Genomic DNA, 17,664 nt, shown 5'->3' on the forward strand with positions numbered 1-17,664 from the left:
GTAAGAGTCTTTTAATTTCATGGCTGCAGTTACCATCTGCAGTGATTTTGGAGCCCAAGAAAATAAAGTCTGTCACTGTTTCCATTGTTTCCCCATCTATTTGCCATGAAGTTGTAGAACCGGATGCCATGATCTTTGTTTTCTGAATGTTGAGTTTTAAGCCAATGTTTTCACTCTCCTCTTTCACTTTCATCAAGAAGCTCTTTAGGTCTTCTTCACTTTCTGCCATAAGGGTGGTGTCATGTGCATATCTGAGGTTATTGATATTTCTCCCTGCAATCTTGATTCCAGCTTGTGCTTCATCCAGCCTGGCATTTCTCATGATGTACTCTGCATATCAGTTAAATAAGCAGGGTGATAATATACAGCCTTGACGTACTCCTTTCCTGATTTGGAACCAGTCTTTTGCTCCATATTCAGTTCTTGACCTGCATACAGATTTCTCAGGATGCAGGTAAGGTGGTCTGGTATTCCCATATCTTTAAGAATTTTCCACAGTTAGCAAAAACAAGACCAGGAGCTGACTGTGGCTCAAATCATGAACACCTTATTGGGGAATTCAGACTTAAATTGAAGAAAGTAGAGAAAACCACTAGACCATTCAGGTATGATCTAAATCAAATCCCTTACAGTGGAAGTGACAAATAGATTCAAGGGTTTAGATCTGATAGAGTGCCTGAAGAACTATGGATGGAGGTTTGTGACATTGTACAGGAGGCAGTGATCAAGACCATCCCCAAGAAAAAGAAATGCAAAAAGGCAAAATTGTCTGAGGAGGCTTTACAAATAGCTGAGAAAAGAAGAGAAACTAAAGGCAAAGGAGAAAAGGAAAGATATACCCATTTGAATGCAGAGTTCCAAAGAATAGCAAGGAGAGATAAGAAATCCTTCCTTGGTGATCAATGCAAAGAAATAGAGGAAAACAATAGAATGGGAAAGACTAGAGATCTTGTCAAGAAAATTAGAGATACCAAGGGAACATTTCATGCGAAGATAGGCTCAATAAAGGACAGAAATTGTATGGACCTAACAAGCAGCAGAGAAGGCAATGGCACCCCACTCCAGTACTCTTGCCTGGAAAATCCCATGGATGGAGGAGCCTGGTGGGCTGCAGTCCATGGGGTCACTAAGAATCGGACATAACTGAGCGACGTCACGTTCACTTTTCACTTTTCATGCATTGGAGAAGGAAATGGCAACCTACTCCAGTGTTCTTGCCTGGAGAATCCCAGAGACTGGGGAGCCTGGTGGGCTGCAGTCTATTGGGTCGCACAGAGTCGGACATGACTGAAGCGACTTAGCAGCAGCAGCAACAGAAGCAGAAGATATTAAGAAGAAGTGGCAAGAATACACAGAAGAACTATACAAAAAAGATCTTCATGACCCAGATAACCATGATGGTGTGATCACTCACCTAGAGCCAGACATCCTGGAATGTGAAGTCAAGTGGGCCTTAGGAAGCATCACTATGAACAAAGCTAGTGAGGTGATGGAGTTCTAGTTGAGCTATTTCAGATCCTAAAAGATGATGAGGTGAACGTGCTGCACTCAATATGCCAGCAAATTTGGAAAACTCAGCAGTGGCCACAGGACTGGAAAAGATCAGTTTTGATTCCAATCCCAAAGAAGGGTGATGCAAAGAATGTTCAAACTACCTCACAATTGCACTCACCTCACACGCTAGCAAAGTAATGCTCAAAATCTTCCAAGCTAGGCTTCAACAGTATGTGAACCATGAACTTCCAGATGTTCAAGCTGGATTTAGAAAAGGCAGAGGAACCAGAGATCCAATTGCCAACATCCATTGGATCATCCAAAAATCAAAACAGTTTCAGAAAAAAAAATCTACTTCTGCTTTATTGACTACACCCAAACCTTTGGCTGTGTGGATCACAACAAACTGGAAAATTCTTAAAGAGATGGGAATACCAGTCCACCTTACCTAACACAGATAAGCACTTGAAAAATGATAACCATTGTTATTAATCATTGAGTTAAGTAAAAAGTTAAGATTTTTCTGTCAGAGAAAAATTAGGAAGTGTAAAAATTTAGCATGAGCTCATTTATATATTTTTAAATGTACATGTGTATACATATGTATTTCTAAATCTACAGAAAAAAGAGTGAAAGAATATACACCTTGTCAACCAAATGGTTTTCTTTGCAAAAGGCCAAGGATTGGAAGGAGAATGGGGAGACATGGTAATAAAAGAGAAGATATTGTTCCAAACTGTATATATATGTATGTATTATTTTAAATTTTTTACAGCAAACATAAAGTGAAAGTGAAGTCGCTCAGTCGTGTCCAACTCTTTGCAACCCCATGGACTGTAGCCCACCACGCTTCTCTGTCCATGGGATTTTCCAGGCAAGAGTACTGGAGTGGGTTGCCATTTCCTTCTCCAGAGGATCTCCCTGACCTAGGGATCGAACCCAGGTCTCCCACATTGTAAGCAAGATGCTTTACCATCTGAGCCACCAGGGAGGTGGCTCAGCCACAGCAAACATAATTTATACTTAAACAATAAAAGCAACATTAAACTTTATAGTTTAATGCCTAGAGGTTTCCAACAATGACATCTTGATGGTTTGAGCCAAATATCTTACTGAACAATCAGAAATATTGGACAAAATATTAAAAAATATATGCATGCTTGCTAACTCCACCTAGGGTTTGTGGTGCCAGGATTCAGAAGAGAAGGAAAACTCATAGAGAGTAAGCCTAGCATCTTCTTCTTAAGGTATCTACCTATTCCTAGATTAGAAGCAAAGGAGACCTTTGATAAACAAAAACTGGAGTTCAAAGCCTTTCAGAGTACAGAGGTAATGAAAAACATCTAGGCTTTTGTTGGGATTCAGAGGGCCACAACCCGGAAGTAAGAGTGAAACAAAAATAGACCTGTTCTCACAGGGACCAATACCAAGCTTTGAATCATCTTGGTCCTACTGGAATAAAGCAATGTTTCTCAAACTGGAGTTCAGAGATCTTGGAGGGACCCAAAAACCTTTCAAGGGATTCACAATGTCAAGTCTATAGTGATAACACTGAAACGGTGTTTGTCCCACAACATTGTAAATCAATTATACTCCAATAAAATTTTTTTTTAAAAAACTGTATTTGCCCTTTCACTGTATGGATATTTATGCTGACAATGCAAAGAAATGGGTAAAACTGCTAGAGTTGTAGAATAAATCAAGGCAGTAGTACAAAATTGTAGTAGTAAACATTATACTCTTTACCACTGAGCACCTGTGGGAAGAAATGCCAAATTCATTTTAGAATGTTATTGAATAAGCACTTAATTATGAATTTTATTAAATCTCTCTTGAGTACCTGCCGTTTTAATATTCAGAATGAGATAAGGGGCAGTACACATAGAACACCTCTTCTGCCTTCAAATTAAGATGTTAGCTTGAGAAAAAGCATTTTTTAAAATATTTGAGTTGTTTGCTGAACCACCCCCTTTCTTATGGAACATCATTTATTCTTGAAAGAATGATTGACATACTGTGGTTTTTCAGAGTTAGATATTTGGGCAAACATTTCTTGAATGACATTAACCTGTCATTTCAAAAGAACAACATATAGGGAGTTACCTGGTGGTCCTGTGGTTAGAGGGCTTCCCAGGTGGCTCAGTGATAAAGAATCCACCTGCCAGTGCAGGAGATGCAGGAGACAGGTTCATCCCTGTGTCGGGAAGGAAATGGCAACCCGCTCCAGTATTCTTGCTTGGAAAATCCCATGGACACTGGAGCCCGGTGGGCTACAGTCCATGGTGTGGCAAAGAATCAAACACAGCTAAGCAACTGAGCAGGTACTCATGCCAGTGGTTAGGACTCTGTGCTTTCCCTGCTTAGGGCAGGTTCAGTCCCCGGTTGGGGAACGAAGATCCTACAACCCCCACTGCAAGGCCAAAACAACCCCCCCAAAACCAGATAGTGTGTGTTTCAAAAGATAAAATTCAAGCATTTAAGCAAAAATTAGAATTTTTGGAAGACCTGCATATATCACCATAAACTGGACAACTTCCCCATAAATTAAAACTTTGCTCTGTATTCTATAATAACCCATTTAGGAAAAAAAAATTGAAGAAGAATAGAAAAATGTATATGTAAAATATTTTTAAATTAAAATCTTAAATGGCAAAAAAAATAAACTTTTACTGATGAGACTAGTGGCAATGAAAAAGTCTAATTTTTTATGTAGTACTGAATTTGGAATTTATACATAATTCAGTGAACAAGTATTTTCCAATGACCAAAGCAAGACACACAATTATGTATAAATAAAAGACTACATAGACCAATGGATTTTAATGTAATAGAGTTGGAATAATAACAAACTTGCCTTCAAAATTACTGCAGACGGTGACTGCAGCCATGAAACAAAAAATGCTTGCTTAGAGGAAACACTATGACCAACTTAGTGTATTAAAAAGCAGAGACATTACTTTGCCGACAAAGGTCTGTACAGTCAAAGCTACGGTTTTTCCAGTAGTCATGTATGGATGTGAGAGTTGGACCGTAAAGAAGGCTGATTGCAGAAGAACTGATGATTTCGAACGGTGGTGCTGGAGAACTCTCAAGAGTCTCTTGGTCTACAAGGAGATCAAACTAGTCAATCCTAAAGGAAATCAGCCCTGAATATTCACTGGAGGGACTGATGCTGAAGCTGCAATACTTTGGCCACCTGATGCGAAGAACTGACTCATAGGAAAAGACCCTGATGCTGAGAAAGATTGAAGGCAAGAGGAGAAGGGGACAACAGAGGACGAGATGGTTGGATGGAGAGCATCACCGACTCAATGGACATAAGTTTGAGCAAGCTCTGGGAGAAAGTGAAAGACAGGGAAGCCTGGTGTGCTGCAGTCTGTGGGGTCACTAAGAGTCAGACACGACTGAGTGACTAAACAACAACAACAACAAGAGTAATAAAAATACATTGGTAAGAATCTGTAAGTTTCAACCTCTTTAAGAAACTATCACAGTAAACCTGCATTATGTATTGGCCGCTCCCACATCATTGTTGTAAGTGTCTTTAAATCTTTTGTCCATTTTTGTTAAGAGTTGTTTGTGTTTTTACTGATGAGGTTGCACAGAGTTGGACACAACTGAAGTGACTTAGCAGCAGCAAGTGTTCTTTAAATATTCTAGATACAAATTCTCTGTTTTCATACATTTTCACCTGGAGTATAGCTTGCATTTTTACTTTCTTATAATCCTTTGAAGAGGATTGAAGAGACTTTTAAATTTAATTGAAATCCACTTTAGCAATCGTTCTTGGATGCTTCTTGATATTTGTTATATCTAAGAAATATTAACTCAAGGTCATGAAGATTTTATCCAATTTTTTGTTTCAGAATTTTATAGTTTTACTTTCTACATTAGGTCTACAGTATATTTCAAGTTAATTTTTGTGCCTATGTGAGGAAAGGGTCAAAGTTCATTTTTTAAAACATGAATTGTTGCAAAATAGTCTTCCCTCCACTGAATTATCTTGGCATCTGTATTAGTTTTCCTATGGCTGCTGTAATAAATTACCACAAATCTGGTGGCTTAAAATAACAGAAATGTATTCTCGCACAATTCTGGAGTCCAGAAGGCTGAAACTACAGTGTCTATAGGACTGCACTATAATATTTTCTTCAAAAGAAAATATATAATAAGTGTGATTAGGTTAGCTTAGTATATAATTAGGACAGCAGTTTGTAACATATTGAATAACATCCATATTTTAGTGCACATTGCATAATTCAACCATGAATGTTAGAGAAATTTCCTATAGATGCGTGAACAAATTATCCCTAACTGAACAGCTTAAAACAACACAAATTTATGACTTTACAGTTTTAGAGGTCAGATACCCAAAATGGGCCTCTCTGGGCTATAATTAAGTGTTAGTATGGTTTTATGTCTTCTGGAAGCTCTTGGGGAGAATCTCCTTCCTTGCCTTTTCAGCATCTGGAGGCCACCCACATTCAAAAGATACCATAAAGAACATGGAAAACTAGGAATAAAATAAATATAAAAAAATAAAATTATATAAAATAAGATAAAAACCTTAAAAAACTAGGAATAAAGCCACAATATGACCCAGCAATCTCACTCCTAGGCATATACCCTGAGGAAACCAAAATAGAAAAAGACACATGTATCCCATGGTTCATTGCAGCACTATTTACAATAGCTAGAACATGGAAGCAACCTAGACGTCCATCGACAGATGAATGGATAAAGAAGTTATGGTACATATACACAATGGAATATTACTCACCCATAAAAAGGAACACATTTGAGTCAGTTCTAATGAGGTGAATGAACCTGCTGCTGCTAAGTCACTTCAGTCGTGTCCGACTCTGTGCAACCCCATAGACGGCAGCCCACCAGGCTCCCCCTGTCCCTGGGATTCTCCAGGCAAGAACACTGGAGTGGGTTGCCATTTCCTTCTCCAATGCATGAAAGTGAAAAGTGAAAGTGAAGTCACTCAGTCGTGTCCGACTCCTAGCGACCCCATGGACTGCAGCCTACCAGGCTCCTCTGTCCATGGGATTTGCCAGGCAAGAGTACTGGAGTAGGGTGCTATTGCCGCACTTAGGCTCACTCAAATAAGGGCGTCCCTGGTGGCTCAGCTGGTAAAGAATCTGCTTGCAGTGCGGGAGATCTGGGTTCGATCCCTGGGTTGGGAAGATCCCCTGGAGGATCTTCCCAGGGGATCTTCCCAGTGGGAAAGGCTACCCACTCCAGTATTCTGGCCTGGAGAATTCCATGGACTGTATAGTCCATGGGGTTGCAAAGAGTTGGACAGATGGAGAGACTTTAACTTTCAACCAAATAATCCAGGTTCATCTTTGTATTTTAAGGTCAGCTGATTAACCACCTCAATTCCAACTGGAACCTTAATACCATGTTTTCAAGTAAGTTATCATATTCACAGGTTCTGAGGATTGGGAAGTAGTCATCTTTGTGAGGATGAAATTACAGTGCCTATTGCATCCATTCATAGGGAACTTAGTTAACAATTCATAGGGAAATTAGTATGTCATCATCCTCTCCATATATTGTGAAGTAGTTCAAGGACAGTTATTATATTCTTTTACTAAAGGTAAAGTAACTGCACATCATTTTCAAGGTCAGGAAACATGTTCAACAGGAAAAAATATGATCTCTAAGTTATAAAATATCTTAGGAGGCTGCACTGTCAAGTATTTTGGACCATTTCTGGTCTTGAAGTATGAATTTCTCTCCTTATTAGATTATTAAGTACAAATCTTATCCTTATTTAGTAATTACAATGTCACATTTTTTTGCATATTTTACCAGTTAAGATTGACGACATCTTAAAGAATCACTCAGCATGGTGGCTGTGCATAATAAATACTAACTAAATAATTAAATACCTTATTATTCCTCATAGTCTTTTAGATAGGGTGGCAAAAGGTGAATGAGATAAAGTGTCCTGTCCAGTATCATGGCATAGGTGGAAGAACTCGGAACTCCAAACTTGTGCATTCATCACAGTGAGCTAGTTACAGTTGCACAGAGCTTCACAAAGAAACTAGTTTTTTGAAGCAATGCTTTCTAATAACATTAAACCCCCAAACATAATTGATTCAGCTCCTCCTTAATTCATTCAGTATTTGATAGTATTAGAACAAACGGAAATGTGCCAGAGAGGTTAAGTTATAGTCTACTTTGAACGAAATCTTCTGGAGTATTGAAAATAAAGTCTTTTACGAAGGATGGGGAAAGGTGATTTGTTCTTGCCTAGAATAATGATTTTATATATAGATGTCTGCTGTTCTCCTTATAGTCTTGAAAGCTGTGGAAGCCACAACTCAAAATGACTCATCAAATGCCATGGTGACAGTGAGCAGAAATATTTTGAAAGATATTACCTGAGGGGTTTTGCTCTGAGCCCAATTATAAGCAGACAGGCTTGGTCTGTGCATTCCCAATGTATTATATGAATTGATGGCAGCACAGGGGCGTAAAATACCAGCTAATTTGGTAGTACAGAGAGTCTACTAATTATGAAACAGTAAGTACTAAAGAAATACTTGTATGAAAGTAATCTCAATTATCTGAAAATTCATGGTGTATTTTGTGTGTATTAAGATAATTTTAATGCCATGATTTTATAGTTTTATAAAATATTGAACATATTCCTATAGCACTTGATTCAGTTGGTTCAGTTAAATACATTTAGGAATACAAATTCATGTAAAACAAATAGAGAATTTAAGCATATTTGAAAATCAAGCACAGATAATTTCCTCATTACTATTTTTGAAAAGTGTATCTACATTCATTAGTGTGAATAATCAAGATCAATTAATTGTTCATGTGGATAATTTTACTTATTCTGAGCTATTGTATATTCGCAAAAACCTTTCACCTCTTTGTTATGGGACTGAATTCCTTTTTCAGATGTCTCAGTCCAAGAGCAGTTTAAATAATGGGACGGAGTTTTTTAGTTGGGGAGACGGCTGCCTGCGTAGCTCATTTTTAAGTTCCGAGTCATTTCTCAAACTTGGGCCAACTACCCATATTCATTCTCTGTTTTCTCCTTATCTAAATGCTGGGGACTCTTTATTCTTTTCCCTTCCAGTCCTGCTATCACTTTGTAGTTACCTTGGGATTCCTCTCTCTAAACTAATGGTAAAATGAGACTAGATGCTTCTATCTTTTCCCTAACTCAGGGATCTTATAGGTACAAAGACTCCAAAATTCCCAGAGAGTTCCGCCAGGTTACAGTCTTCCTTACCACTTGCTGAATTTTTTACTTGTCCAGGTCAAGCTGATTGATTGGATTTATACTGAAAGCTTAAAAGTAAGATTGTTGTAAGTATCTGTTTGCTAAGTTGTGTCCCTCTCTTGCGACCCTGTGGACTGTAGACCGCCTTGCTCCTCTGTCCATGGGATTTCCCAGGCAAGAATACTGGAGTGGGTTGTCATTTCCTTCTCCAGCGGATCTTCCCAACCCAGGGATAGAACCGGTGTTTCTTACAACTTGCATCACCTGGCAGATTCTTTACCACTAGCGCCACCTGGGAAGCCCAGGAGTAAGATAGGGCCCCTTTAAAAAAGTGAATTCTTCAGGGAGATCATTTGTATCTTTGGATGAACCATTACACCGTGCTTGCCCTCTGATTTCATGGGATGGACACAGAAAAAACCGGTATCTTTTTGGCATATATGTGTGCATGCTCAGTGGCGTCCAAGTTTGCAACCCTTGGGACAACAGAGCACCAGGCTCCTCTGTCCTTGGAATTTTGCAGGTGAGAATACTGGAGTGGGTAGCCATTTCCTACTCCAGGAGATCTTCTTGACCCAGGGATTGAACTCATGCCTCTGGTGTCTCTTGCACTGGCAGGCAGATCCTTTTCCACTTGCCACTAGAGGTAGTGGGTGCCCTAGGCCCTGCCCTGCTACTTTGAAGGAATAAACAACTTAAGCAGAGCTGTTATCTCTTTCAATTTCCATGCTATCTCCCTAGCAGATGGAAGTGGAGCAGTAAGAGTTTCATTTCTCTTACTGAGATGTTCTCAACTACTAAGGCACATTTGTGTAAACATCAACACACCACCATGGAAACCAGGCTTTTGGATAAGACTTAGTTTCTGTTCTGAATTCAATAGGTTTTCCAAATTGATGTGTTTGCATTATGTCCAAGTTTACTTGTCAACGCTGAGGGTAGTGAAAGACAATTCCTGAAAGAAACTACTATTTGCAGAAGTACAAATCATCTTACTTTTATTCTGAGGATGTCTTGAGTGTCTTCATCCTTTAGGTCTCAGGTTAAATATAACCAAGGGGACTTCCCATCACAACCACCTGAGTGCCTCTGTCAGTCTCTCTCAGTCCCCAGTTTGCTTGCCTTCCTAAGTACTTTACATATGTACCTATTTGTTTACTTGTTTCTGGTCTCTGAACCCTATCAGAGTTTAAGTTCCTTGAGAACAGGTACTCGGTCCATCTTGTTCACAGCTGTATCCCAGGTGCCTAGAATAAAGGCGAGCACATAAAAAGAACCCAAATTTGCTGAATGAATGAAACTCATGACCTTTTTGTGAACAGCATTTATTTGAAACTTATATTTTCAAATAAGGAAATTTTCCCTTTTTTTCCCCCCGGTTTATTTTATATATTAACCGAGGGATTGATTTTTGAGCCTCATTAATGTTGGGTGACATTTTTATATAAACTTTTCCTTCGTGTTACATGAAAGTCTAATTTTACTGTGTATTAATAAACCCTGCACCAACATATTACGGACCTTTGCCCATGTCCCTTCCACAATTTGAAAACTTTTGGCTTTTCCCCTGACACTGATTAGCTTGGGCCTAATGTACAAGCAAGCCAGTAAATACATAATTGCAAAAGAAAAGCGCGAGGGTGCCCTATTTCAAAACCTAATTCCAAAGATGCAAGTCAGATGAAACTGACCCACATTTCCGTCAAGGGTTTATCCTAAGAGGCGAACTCTGGGCGCTGCAGCCAAGTTGGCCGACTGCCCCTGAAGTACAGGACATAGCCTTCGTTTCCCGATTTTGGGTCGCGCTTACTTTCTAATTGTTCGGCAGGGCTCTGTGTGCGCACGAGACCGTGGACTCGGAGGTGCGCACTTCGGGGGCGTAGCCGAGCCATTCAAACCAGCGAATCGGCGCTCCCCTAGTCCGGCCACCCCTGCCCCGTCTCAGTAGATGCTCCACGGGTGCGCACGAAACTCTCGGGTTCTGACCTTCCTCCTCCCCTCTCCGGGTACCCGCACAGCTCGGGGCGGCCACTTCTACCCAGGAGGGGGTAAGGATGAAGTTGGCAAAACTGCTCGAGCTATAGAGCGGAGCGCCGAAACGCCGCCGAGGGACACCCGGGCGCGCGGAGAGAGAGGCAAGTGGCCCCGCGCGAAGAGGGCGGGCCGGCTCGGGCGCTCGCATTTCCTGTGACAGGGGCTGCCCTAGCCGCTCCCTCTCCCGCGGGCGGCGGGACCATTTCCTGAATCGCTGAAGCGGAGGGAGGGCTGGGGCGCGGCCCTACCACGAGCGCAGAGGGCCGGGGGTGGCTGGGAAGGACAGGCGGAGGAACCGGAAGGCGACCGAGAACAGGGACGTTCTGCCGGGGCCGCGGCTCCCAGGTACCCTGCAGAAACCGGACTAGTTCGCGCCCGAGCTTCTCCCGCAGGCGGGGCCGGCCGGCTGCCCGTCGGGCGCCGGAGCATCCCCCCTCCCCGCGAGCCCGACGTGGTTCGGCCCGAGAGGCCGGCGTCTCTCCCCCAGTTTGCCGTTCACCCGGAGCGCTCGGGACTTGCCTGTAGTGGTGACGGCGGCAACATGTCCGTGGCGTTCGCGGCCCCGAGGCAGCGCGGCAAGGGGGAGATCACTCCCGCCGCGATTCAGAAGGTGAAGCCGCGCGGCGTCGGGGATGCCAGGCCTGGCCCGCGTTGAGGAGGAGCCCGGGGGTTGGGCTCGGGCCGGGCTTGTCGGCCGCGCCGGGGGCGGAGGCGGGCCTGCTGGGCGGGCGGGCGGGTGTGGGAACCTGAGCCGCGGGGCTGCGCCCGAGTGGGTGGCGGAAGGGGCGAACTGCTCCCCTCGCGGAGTCCTGCGCGCCCCTTCGGGCTTCTTCCTACCGGCACAAAAGCTCGAGTAACCGCCGCCCGATTTCTCTGGGGATGGGGCGGCGTTCGCGCGGCGGGGCGCGTGCGCCCGGCGGCGGGGGCCGCGCGGGGCAGGGCTGTTTTCCGAGGCCCGCGCCCCCCGCGGTCCGCGCGTCGCTCCGGAGTTACTTTGGCGTCGCCCCGCCCCGCGCGGTGCGGCGGCCGCCCCGGGTCGACCCCACCGCGGGTCCCGGGAGTGGGCCTAGGAAGAAGTAGGAGCGCTGCTCGCTCTCGGCGCTCGGCCGCAAACTCCGGCCGAGTTGGGGAGCTCACAGCAGAACTTGGGGGATGCTGCGGGAAACCTCGGCCGAGGCTCCGAGGCGGACGAGGGAGCACCCTCTAGACTTCGGGGTTCTCTCGGACCCGCTTCTCCCTCTGGGTCCACCCCCGTCCCATTTACAGCTGCAGCGCCAAGCGTAGGCGCCGAGGCTGCGGTGGTGAGCAGGATCCCTGCCTGCCTTCAGGGAGCTTAGGGTCGAGTGGTGGAGACAGACTGAGCCTCGTGATCAGTTTCAGACGACGTGATACACACGCGGGGAGCTGCGCTGTGGCCGCGGTTACTTGCCAGTTGGGGACACAAAGGTTTCTTTATTGTTTTCTGCCCCTTGTTGCCTTTGAGCACGGCAGCATTCTGAATTTTAGTGAACCAGAGTTTGAAAAGTTACTTGCTAAATTTTGCAGTTTACCCTAAATAGTTCGGTTTTGTTTTATGCACCGGAACAAAGATGAAAGTGTAAAAATACAGTCAACTTTTAAGACCACTCAAGACACCACCATCATATGCCTAGCAGTTTATGTTAATAGGCTTCTGTTGACTCTCAGGCTCTTTACAGTGTGGCGTTTGACATTTGCCCAACTGTTGCTTTATTTATGAAGAGACAGGCTTGGCATTGCCTGGAAATGCAGTGCTTTTTGTATAGCGTGCTGGGCGAAGTCTGCGGCCTGGCAGACAGCTCCGAGTACACGTACTCAAAACGTGTTTCTGGAAGGCTTCACTTTTTGGACTGTAGAAAAGTTCTGAGTTTGTATTTCCTATAAAGAGTTTTTCTTACCTACATCTTAAGATAATTTATCGTGGGTGACTAACTCAAGAGATGCTGATCAGTTAAAGTGTTCATCCTCAGCTCAGGAGAGAAAAAGGATCCCACATTAAGTGCCTGCTTGTATAGCGTGAGGGAATGACGTTAGATACGAGACAAACCCAGACGTTCTAATGGTGAAGATTGTTAAGCTGTGGAATCTACTGAGAAGATAGGTTGTGAAATCGTTAGATTGGAGGTTGTATTAAAACACATTCTAAAGACAAATTTTTTGGCATCTGATGAGTAGATATAAGAAGAAAACTGCATTTGTTTCTTTTGAAGGGCATGTTAATGTTTTTTTTTTTCTCCACCAAGTAAAGACTGATTCATATGCAAAAAAGAGGTCACACTTTTAAATGGATCTTCGTGTTTAATTAAAAGAATTACATTAACTAAATTGAGAAAGAGTGGTTATGATATTAAAGCTTTGAAATCCTGGAAGGGTGGGGGCGGTTGGAGGAGGAACATCTACTCCTGTCCCTTGATAAATCTGAGCTTTGACATCTTGAGTGGTTTGCTCAGGATAGCATCACAGTAAAACTGGCCTTTTAATTGCTACATCAGTGCTTTTTCCTCAGAACCACTCTGCTTAGATGCACTATTTAACCCTTAAAGCCAGTTTTGCTTTGAATTGTTTTCATAGTATGATAAATATATGCTTGTTTTTAAACTTTTAGGACAATTATAAGGTTGGCTCATAGGGTCTGTGGTTAATATTATAGTACTTACCTAGAAATTACTGGCATTAATTATTGCATATTTGGAAAGTCACAAAACCATGCTGCATAAAACTTGGATAAGATCCTGATGCTGGAAAAGATTGAGGGCAGGAGGAGAAGGAGGCGACAGAGGGAGAGATGGTTGGATGGTATCATGGACTTTTGAGCAAGCCCTGGGAGAGGGTGAAGGACAGGGAAGCTTGGTGTGCTGCAGTCCATGGGGTCTCAAAGAGTCAGACAACAACATAAAACTTGGAAGCTAACCAGCTATCTCCTTAAGCCTCCTGTGCTGAAGTTTTCATCAGTTTACTTCATTCAGGATTAGGACAGATTAGCTTCCACTGTAGGGGGCACAGGTTCAATCCCTGATTGGAAACTAAGATCCCACAAGCTGGGTGGCAGTGGTTAAAAAAAAAAAAATTGTTGATTAAACATAACATCCCAAAGATGTAAAATAAGATCTTTTGTGCAGAGCTATATTGTAGGTATAAAAAAGACCTGTGGATTCAGTTCCTGTATAAACTTTTCTAGAAATCTTAATTTTTTATTTTACTTGATGCATGAGATTTACAATAAACTTTTTTTACTTTTATTTCAGATGCTGGATGAAAATAACCATCTTATTCAGTGTATAATGGACTATCAGAATAAAGGAAAGACCTCAGAGTGTTCTCAGTAAGATTGATATGAAAGTTTTTTGGTATTTCTTTTTCTGTGTTGGTTAGTTTCTTAACTTTTCTTTCTTTTTAGGAATAGCTTTATTGAGATATAACTTACATACCATATAATTCACCTGTTTTAAAGTGTACAATTCAGTGATTTTTAGTATATTCATAGAGTTGTACTATTATCGCTTTGATCAGTTTTAAAACATTTTCAACAGTCCCGAAAGAAACCCTGTGATTAGCAGTCACTCCCCATTCTCACCTCCTAATTACACACCCGCTGATAACCACTAATTTGCTTTCTGTCTGTGTAGATTTGCTTATTGTGGACACTTCATACAAATGAATTCATTCAGTACGTGATCTTTTTTGACTGCTTTCTTTTAGCATCGTGTTTTCAGGATTCATCCATGTTGAAGCTTATATCAGTATTTCCTTCCTTTTTATTGCTAAATAATCTTCCATGGCTCTACCACATTTTATTTATCTATCAGTGATGAACATTTGGATTGTTTCCAGTTCTTGACTATGATGAGTGATGCTGTGCACATTTGTGTGAAATTTTTTTGTGTGACTTTTCTTGATTTTTGTAAAAGAAAAATTTGTTACTTGGGCTGGAGGATATATCATTTTTTTCCTTACACTTCTTATCCTGTGTTATAAATGACTTCAAATTTCTATAGTCTGATTTTTGGAACAGTTAGATCTTCACATTCATTGTTACGTGCGTATTCTGTTGACTCTTGAACAGCTTAGGTTTAAACTACACAAGTGTGCTTACATGGATTTTTTTTTCAGTGTAGATGTACTGCAGTGCTATATGATCTGTGGTTGGTTGAATACATGATGCAAAACCACTGAGGGCAAGCTGTACGGTTATACTTGGATTTTCAACTGCAGGTGGCTCAGTGTTTTCATCCCTTTTGTGTAAAGGTCAACTGTACGTGGTTGAGAATGTAAAGTTTACATGTAATAAATAGAGAATTGATTATCACTCGTAAGAACTGAACTTCTTATTTTAAAGTAATGATGTGTCTGAAATAAACAGTACCCTATATCTAGTAGGATCTGATAGAGTGGAACAAATTGAATATTTTATCAAAAATCTTTAGAACAGTACTGTCAGCAGAAATACATTGCAAGCCACATAAGTCATTCTACATTTGCTTTTGTGTGTGTGTTAGTCACTCAGTCGTGTCTGACTCTTTGCGACCCCATGGAATGTACCCCACAGGTCCTCTGTCCAAGGGATTCTCCAGGCAAAAATATGGGAGTAGCTAGCTATTCCCTTCTCCAGGGGATCTTCCTGACCCAGGGATTAACCTGGGTCTCTTGCATTGCAGGCAGATTCTTTACCATCTCAGCCACCAGTAGGCACATTATGCAAGTAAAAAGAAACAGGTGAAATTATTTTTAATAATATCTTACTTAACTCATTGTTTCTAAAATATCACTTCAATATATAACCAGTATAAAAATATTAATCAGTTAATTTATGTTCTTTTGTTTCATACCAAGTCTTTGAAATCCACTGTGCATCTGATTCTACTAACATCATCTTGTACTAGCCTCAAGTTCAGTGTGTCTAGTGGCTACTGATGGAGAAGGCAATGGTACCCCACTCTTATCACTCTTGCCTGGAAAATCCCATGGATGGAGGAGCCTGGTGGGCTGCAGTCCATGGGGTCGCTAAGAGTCCGACTCCACCGAGCGACTTCACTTTCACTTTTCACTTTCATGCATTGGAGAAGGAAATGGCAACCCACTCCAGCGTTCTTGCCTGGAGAATCTCAGGGATGGGGGAGCCTGGTGGGCTGTTGTCTGTGGGGTCGCACAGAGTCGGACACGACTGAAGCAACTTAGCGGCAGTAGCAGCAGCAGTGGCTACCATATTGGACAATTCAGTTGTAAATACTTTTCTCCCACTGTTGTTTTGGTATTCATCTATTTCCTGAAGATCTCACTGGTCTGCTCTCAGAAAGGTGTTTTTCAGCAACTCTGGCTCTGCACGGCTTTCATTCTGTGCCGGTCTCTTGGCCATTATCTGATTAACCCCTTTCCTAATTTTGAGTCCTTCATGACTTCTCCATGACTCTTTCCCCTTTGCTTAAAATTATTTTTGAATTAAAATCATAAAGCATAAAAGTTTGTAGAGATGAAACTTTGTAAAAATTTTTATTTTAATTGGAAAGTAATTACAGTATTGTGATGTTTTTTGCCATATATCAATATGAATTGGCCATCGGCATACACTTCTTATTTCTCATTCTTATCTCTATTCTCCATAGAGGTAATTATTTCTCACTCTTATCTCTATTCTCCATAGAGGTAACTACTTAACGGTGGTTTAGTTCTGTCTTTCCAAACATTTTTCTGTGCATTTACAAATATGTGTTCATATTTATATAAACACATTCAGACATTTTGTTTTCAATAGGTTAAAGTTTTATAAAAGGAATGGCTGGGTCAAAAACTGTGCTGAATCTCCAGATTACTCGATTGTATTGTACTGGTTTGCCTTCCTCCAACTAGGTTTGAGAGACCTAGTTTCCAACCATGTCTGCCAGCAGTGGATAGTGGCCATCTTAAAACTTTTTTTACATAGATTGGTGAAGAGTGGTATTTCTTCCTAAAATTTTTTATTTTAAAATATTTTCACTGTTACAAAAAAACATTTCAAAGATAGTAGAAGAAATTCCTGTGTCCTTCCCTGAAATTCCTCAAATGTTAATGTATTAGCAACCTTGCTATGTCATTAATTTCTTCCCTACATGGTTTTTCTGAAACATTTGAGAAAAAGTTACAGACATGATTCTCTCTTACTTTTATAATATCTTTGTGTATTTCATAACATATTTCATAAAAACAGGCACAACTTCTTAAGAGTCTAATTGTTCAAATCAAGATTCAATACTGTTGTCTAGTTTCAGACTTTTTAGAAATTTTACCAGTTTTCCCGTTAGTGTATTTGCTCAGGTCCACAGTCTGGTACAGGAGCAGATGCTATGTTTAGGTTGGTTCAGAATACTCTCATCTGGACCTGTCCTTCAGTTTATCTGTTCTCTTTCATGATGTTTACACTGTTGAAAAGTACAGGCCAGCTGTGTGGTGTGTCCCTCACTGTGGAGCTTGCCTGCCGTTCGTCCTCGATGAGACCCATGCTCACATACTTCTGCCGTCTTCTCGGTGCGTCCGCACGGCTGTGTGACCGTGGTCTGTCCCAGCATTCATGATAACTTTGGCCAGTTTGTTACGGTGCTGTCACGTCTGCCAAGACTTCTACTATAAAGTTACTATTTTCCCCTTGATAATTCCTATGTTTTGGGGAGATACCTTGAGACACATGTAACACTGTTTCTTAGCCTGTTTCTACATGTTCATTGTAACATCCACCAGTGATTCTTGGGGCTTCCCTGGTGACTCTGGTAAAGAACCCACCTGCCGATACAGGAGATGGGGGTTCAGTCTCTGGCTTGGGAAGATCTCCTCGAGAAAGAAATGGCAACCCACTTCAGTATTCTTGTCTGGGAAATCCTTGCCAGCTC

At 41.8% G+C, this 17,664-nt stretch overlaps 1 protein-coding gene across 7 annotated transcripts in view; it reads left to right on the forward strand.

Moving 5' to 3' along the window:
* The first annotated feature begins 10,669 nt into the window (after window positions 1-10,669).
* SS18 (SS18 subunit of BAF chromatin remodeling complex) overlaps window positions 10,670-17,664 on the forward strand; it is a 73,602-nt gene continuing 66,607 nt past the window's right edge. Inside the window, exons 1-2 of one of the 7 annotated variants that reach the window (XM_061399708.1) lie at window positions 10,670-10,890; window positions 14,053-14,129. In XM_061399708.1, the coding sequence (XP_061255692.1) occupies window positions 14,053-14,129 (77 nt within the window). In that variant the 5' untranslated portion in view covers window positions 10,670-10,890. Of the gene's footprint in view, window positions 10,891-11,057; window positions 11,400-11,797; window positions 12,236-14,052; window positions 14,130-17,664 lie in introns of those variants that run through there. The other 6 variants (XM_061399709.1, XM_061399715.1, XM_061399716.1 and 3 more) reach the window with 6 other exon arrangements.

The sequence above is a fragment of the Bos javanicus genome, chromosome 24, assembly GCF_032452875.1.
Source record: "Bos javanicus breed banteng chromosome 24, ARS-OSU_banteng_1.0, whole genome shotgun sequence".
NCBI classification, from domain to species: Eukaryota; Metazoa; Chordata; class Mammalia; order Artiodactyla; family Bovidae; genus Bos; species Bos javanicus.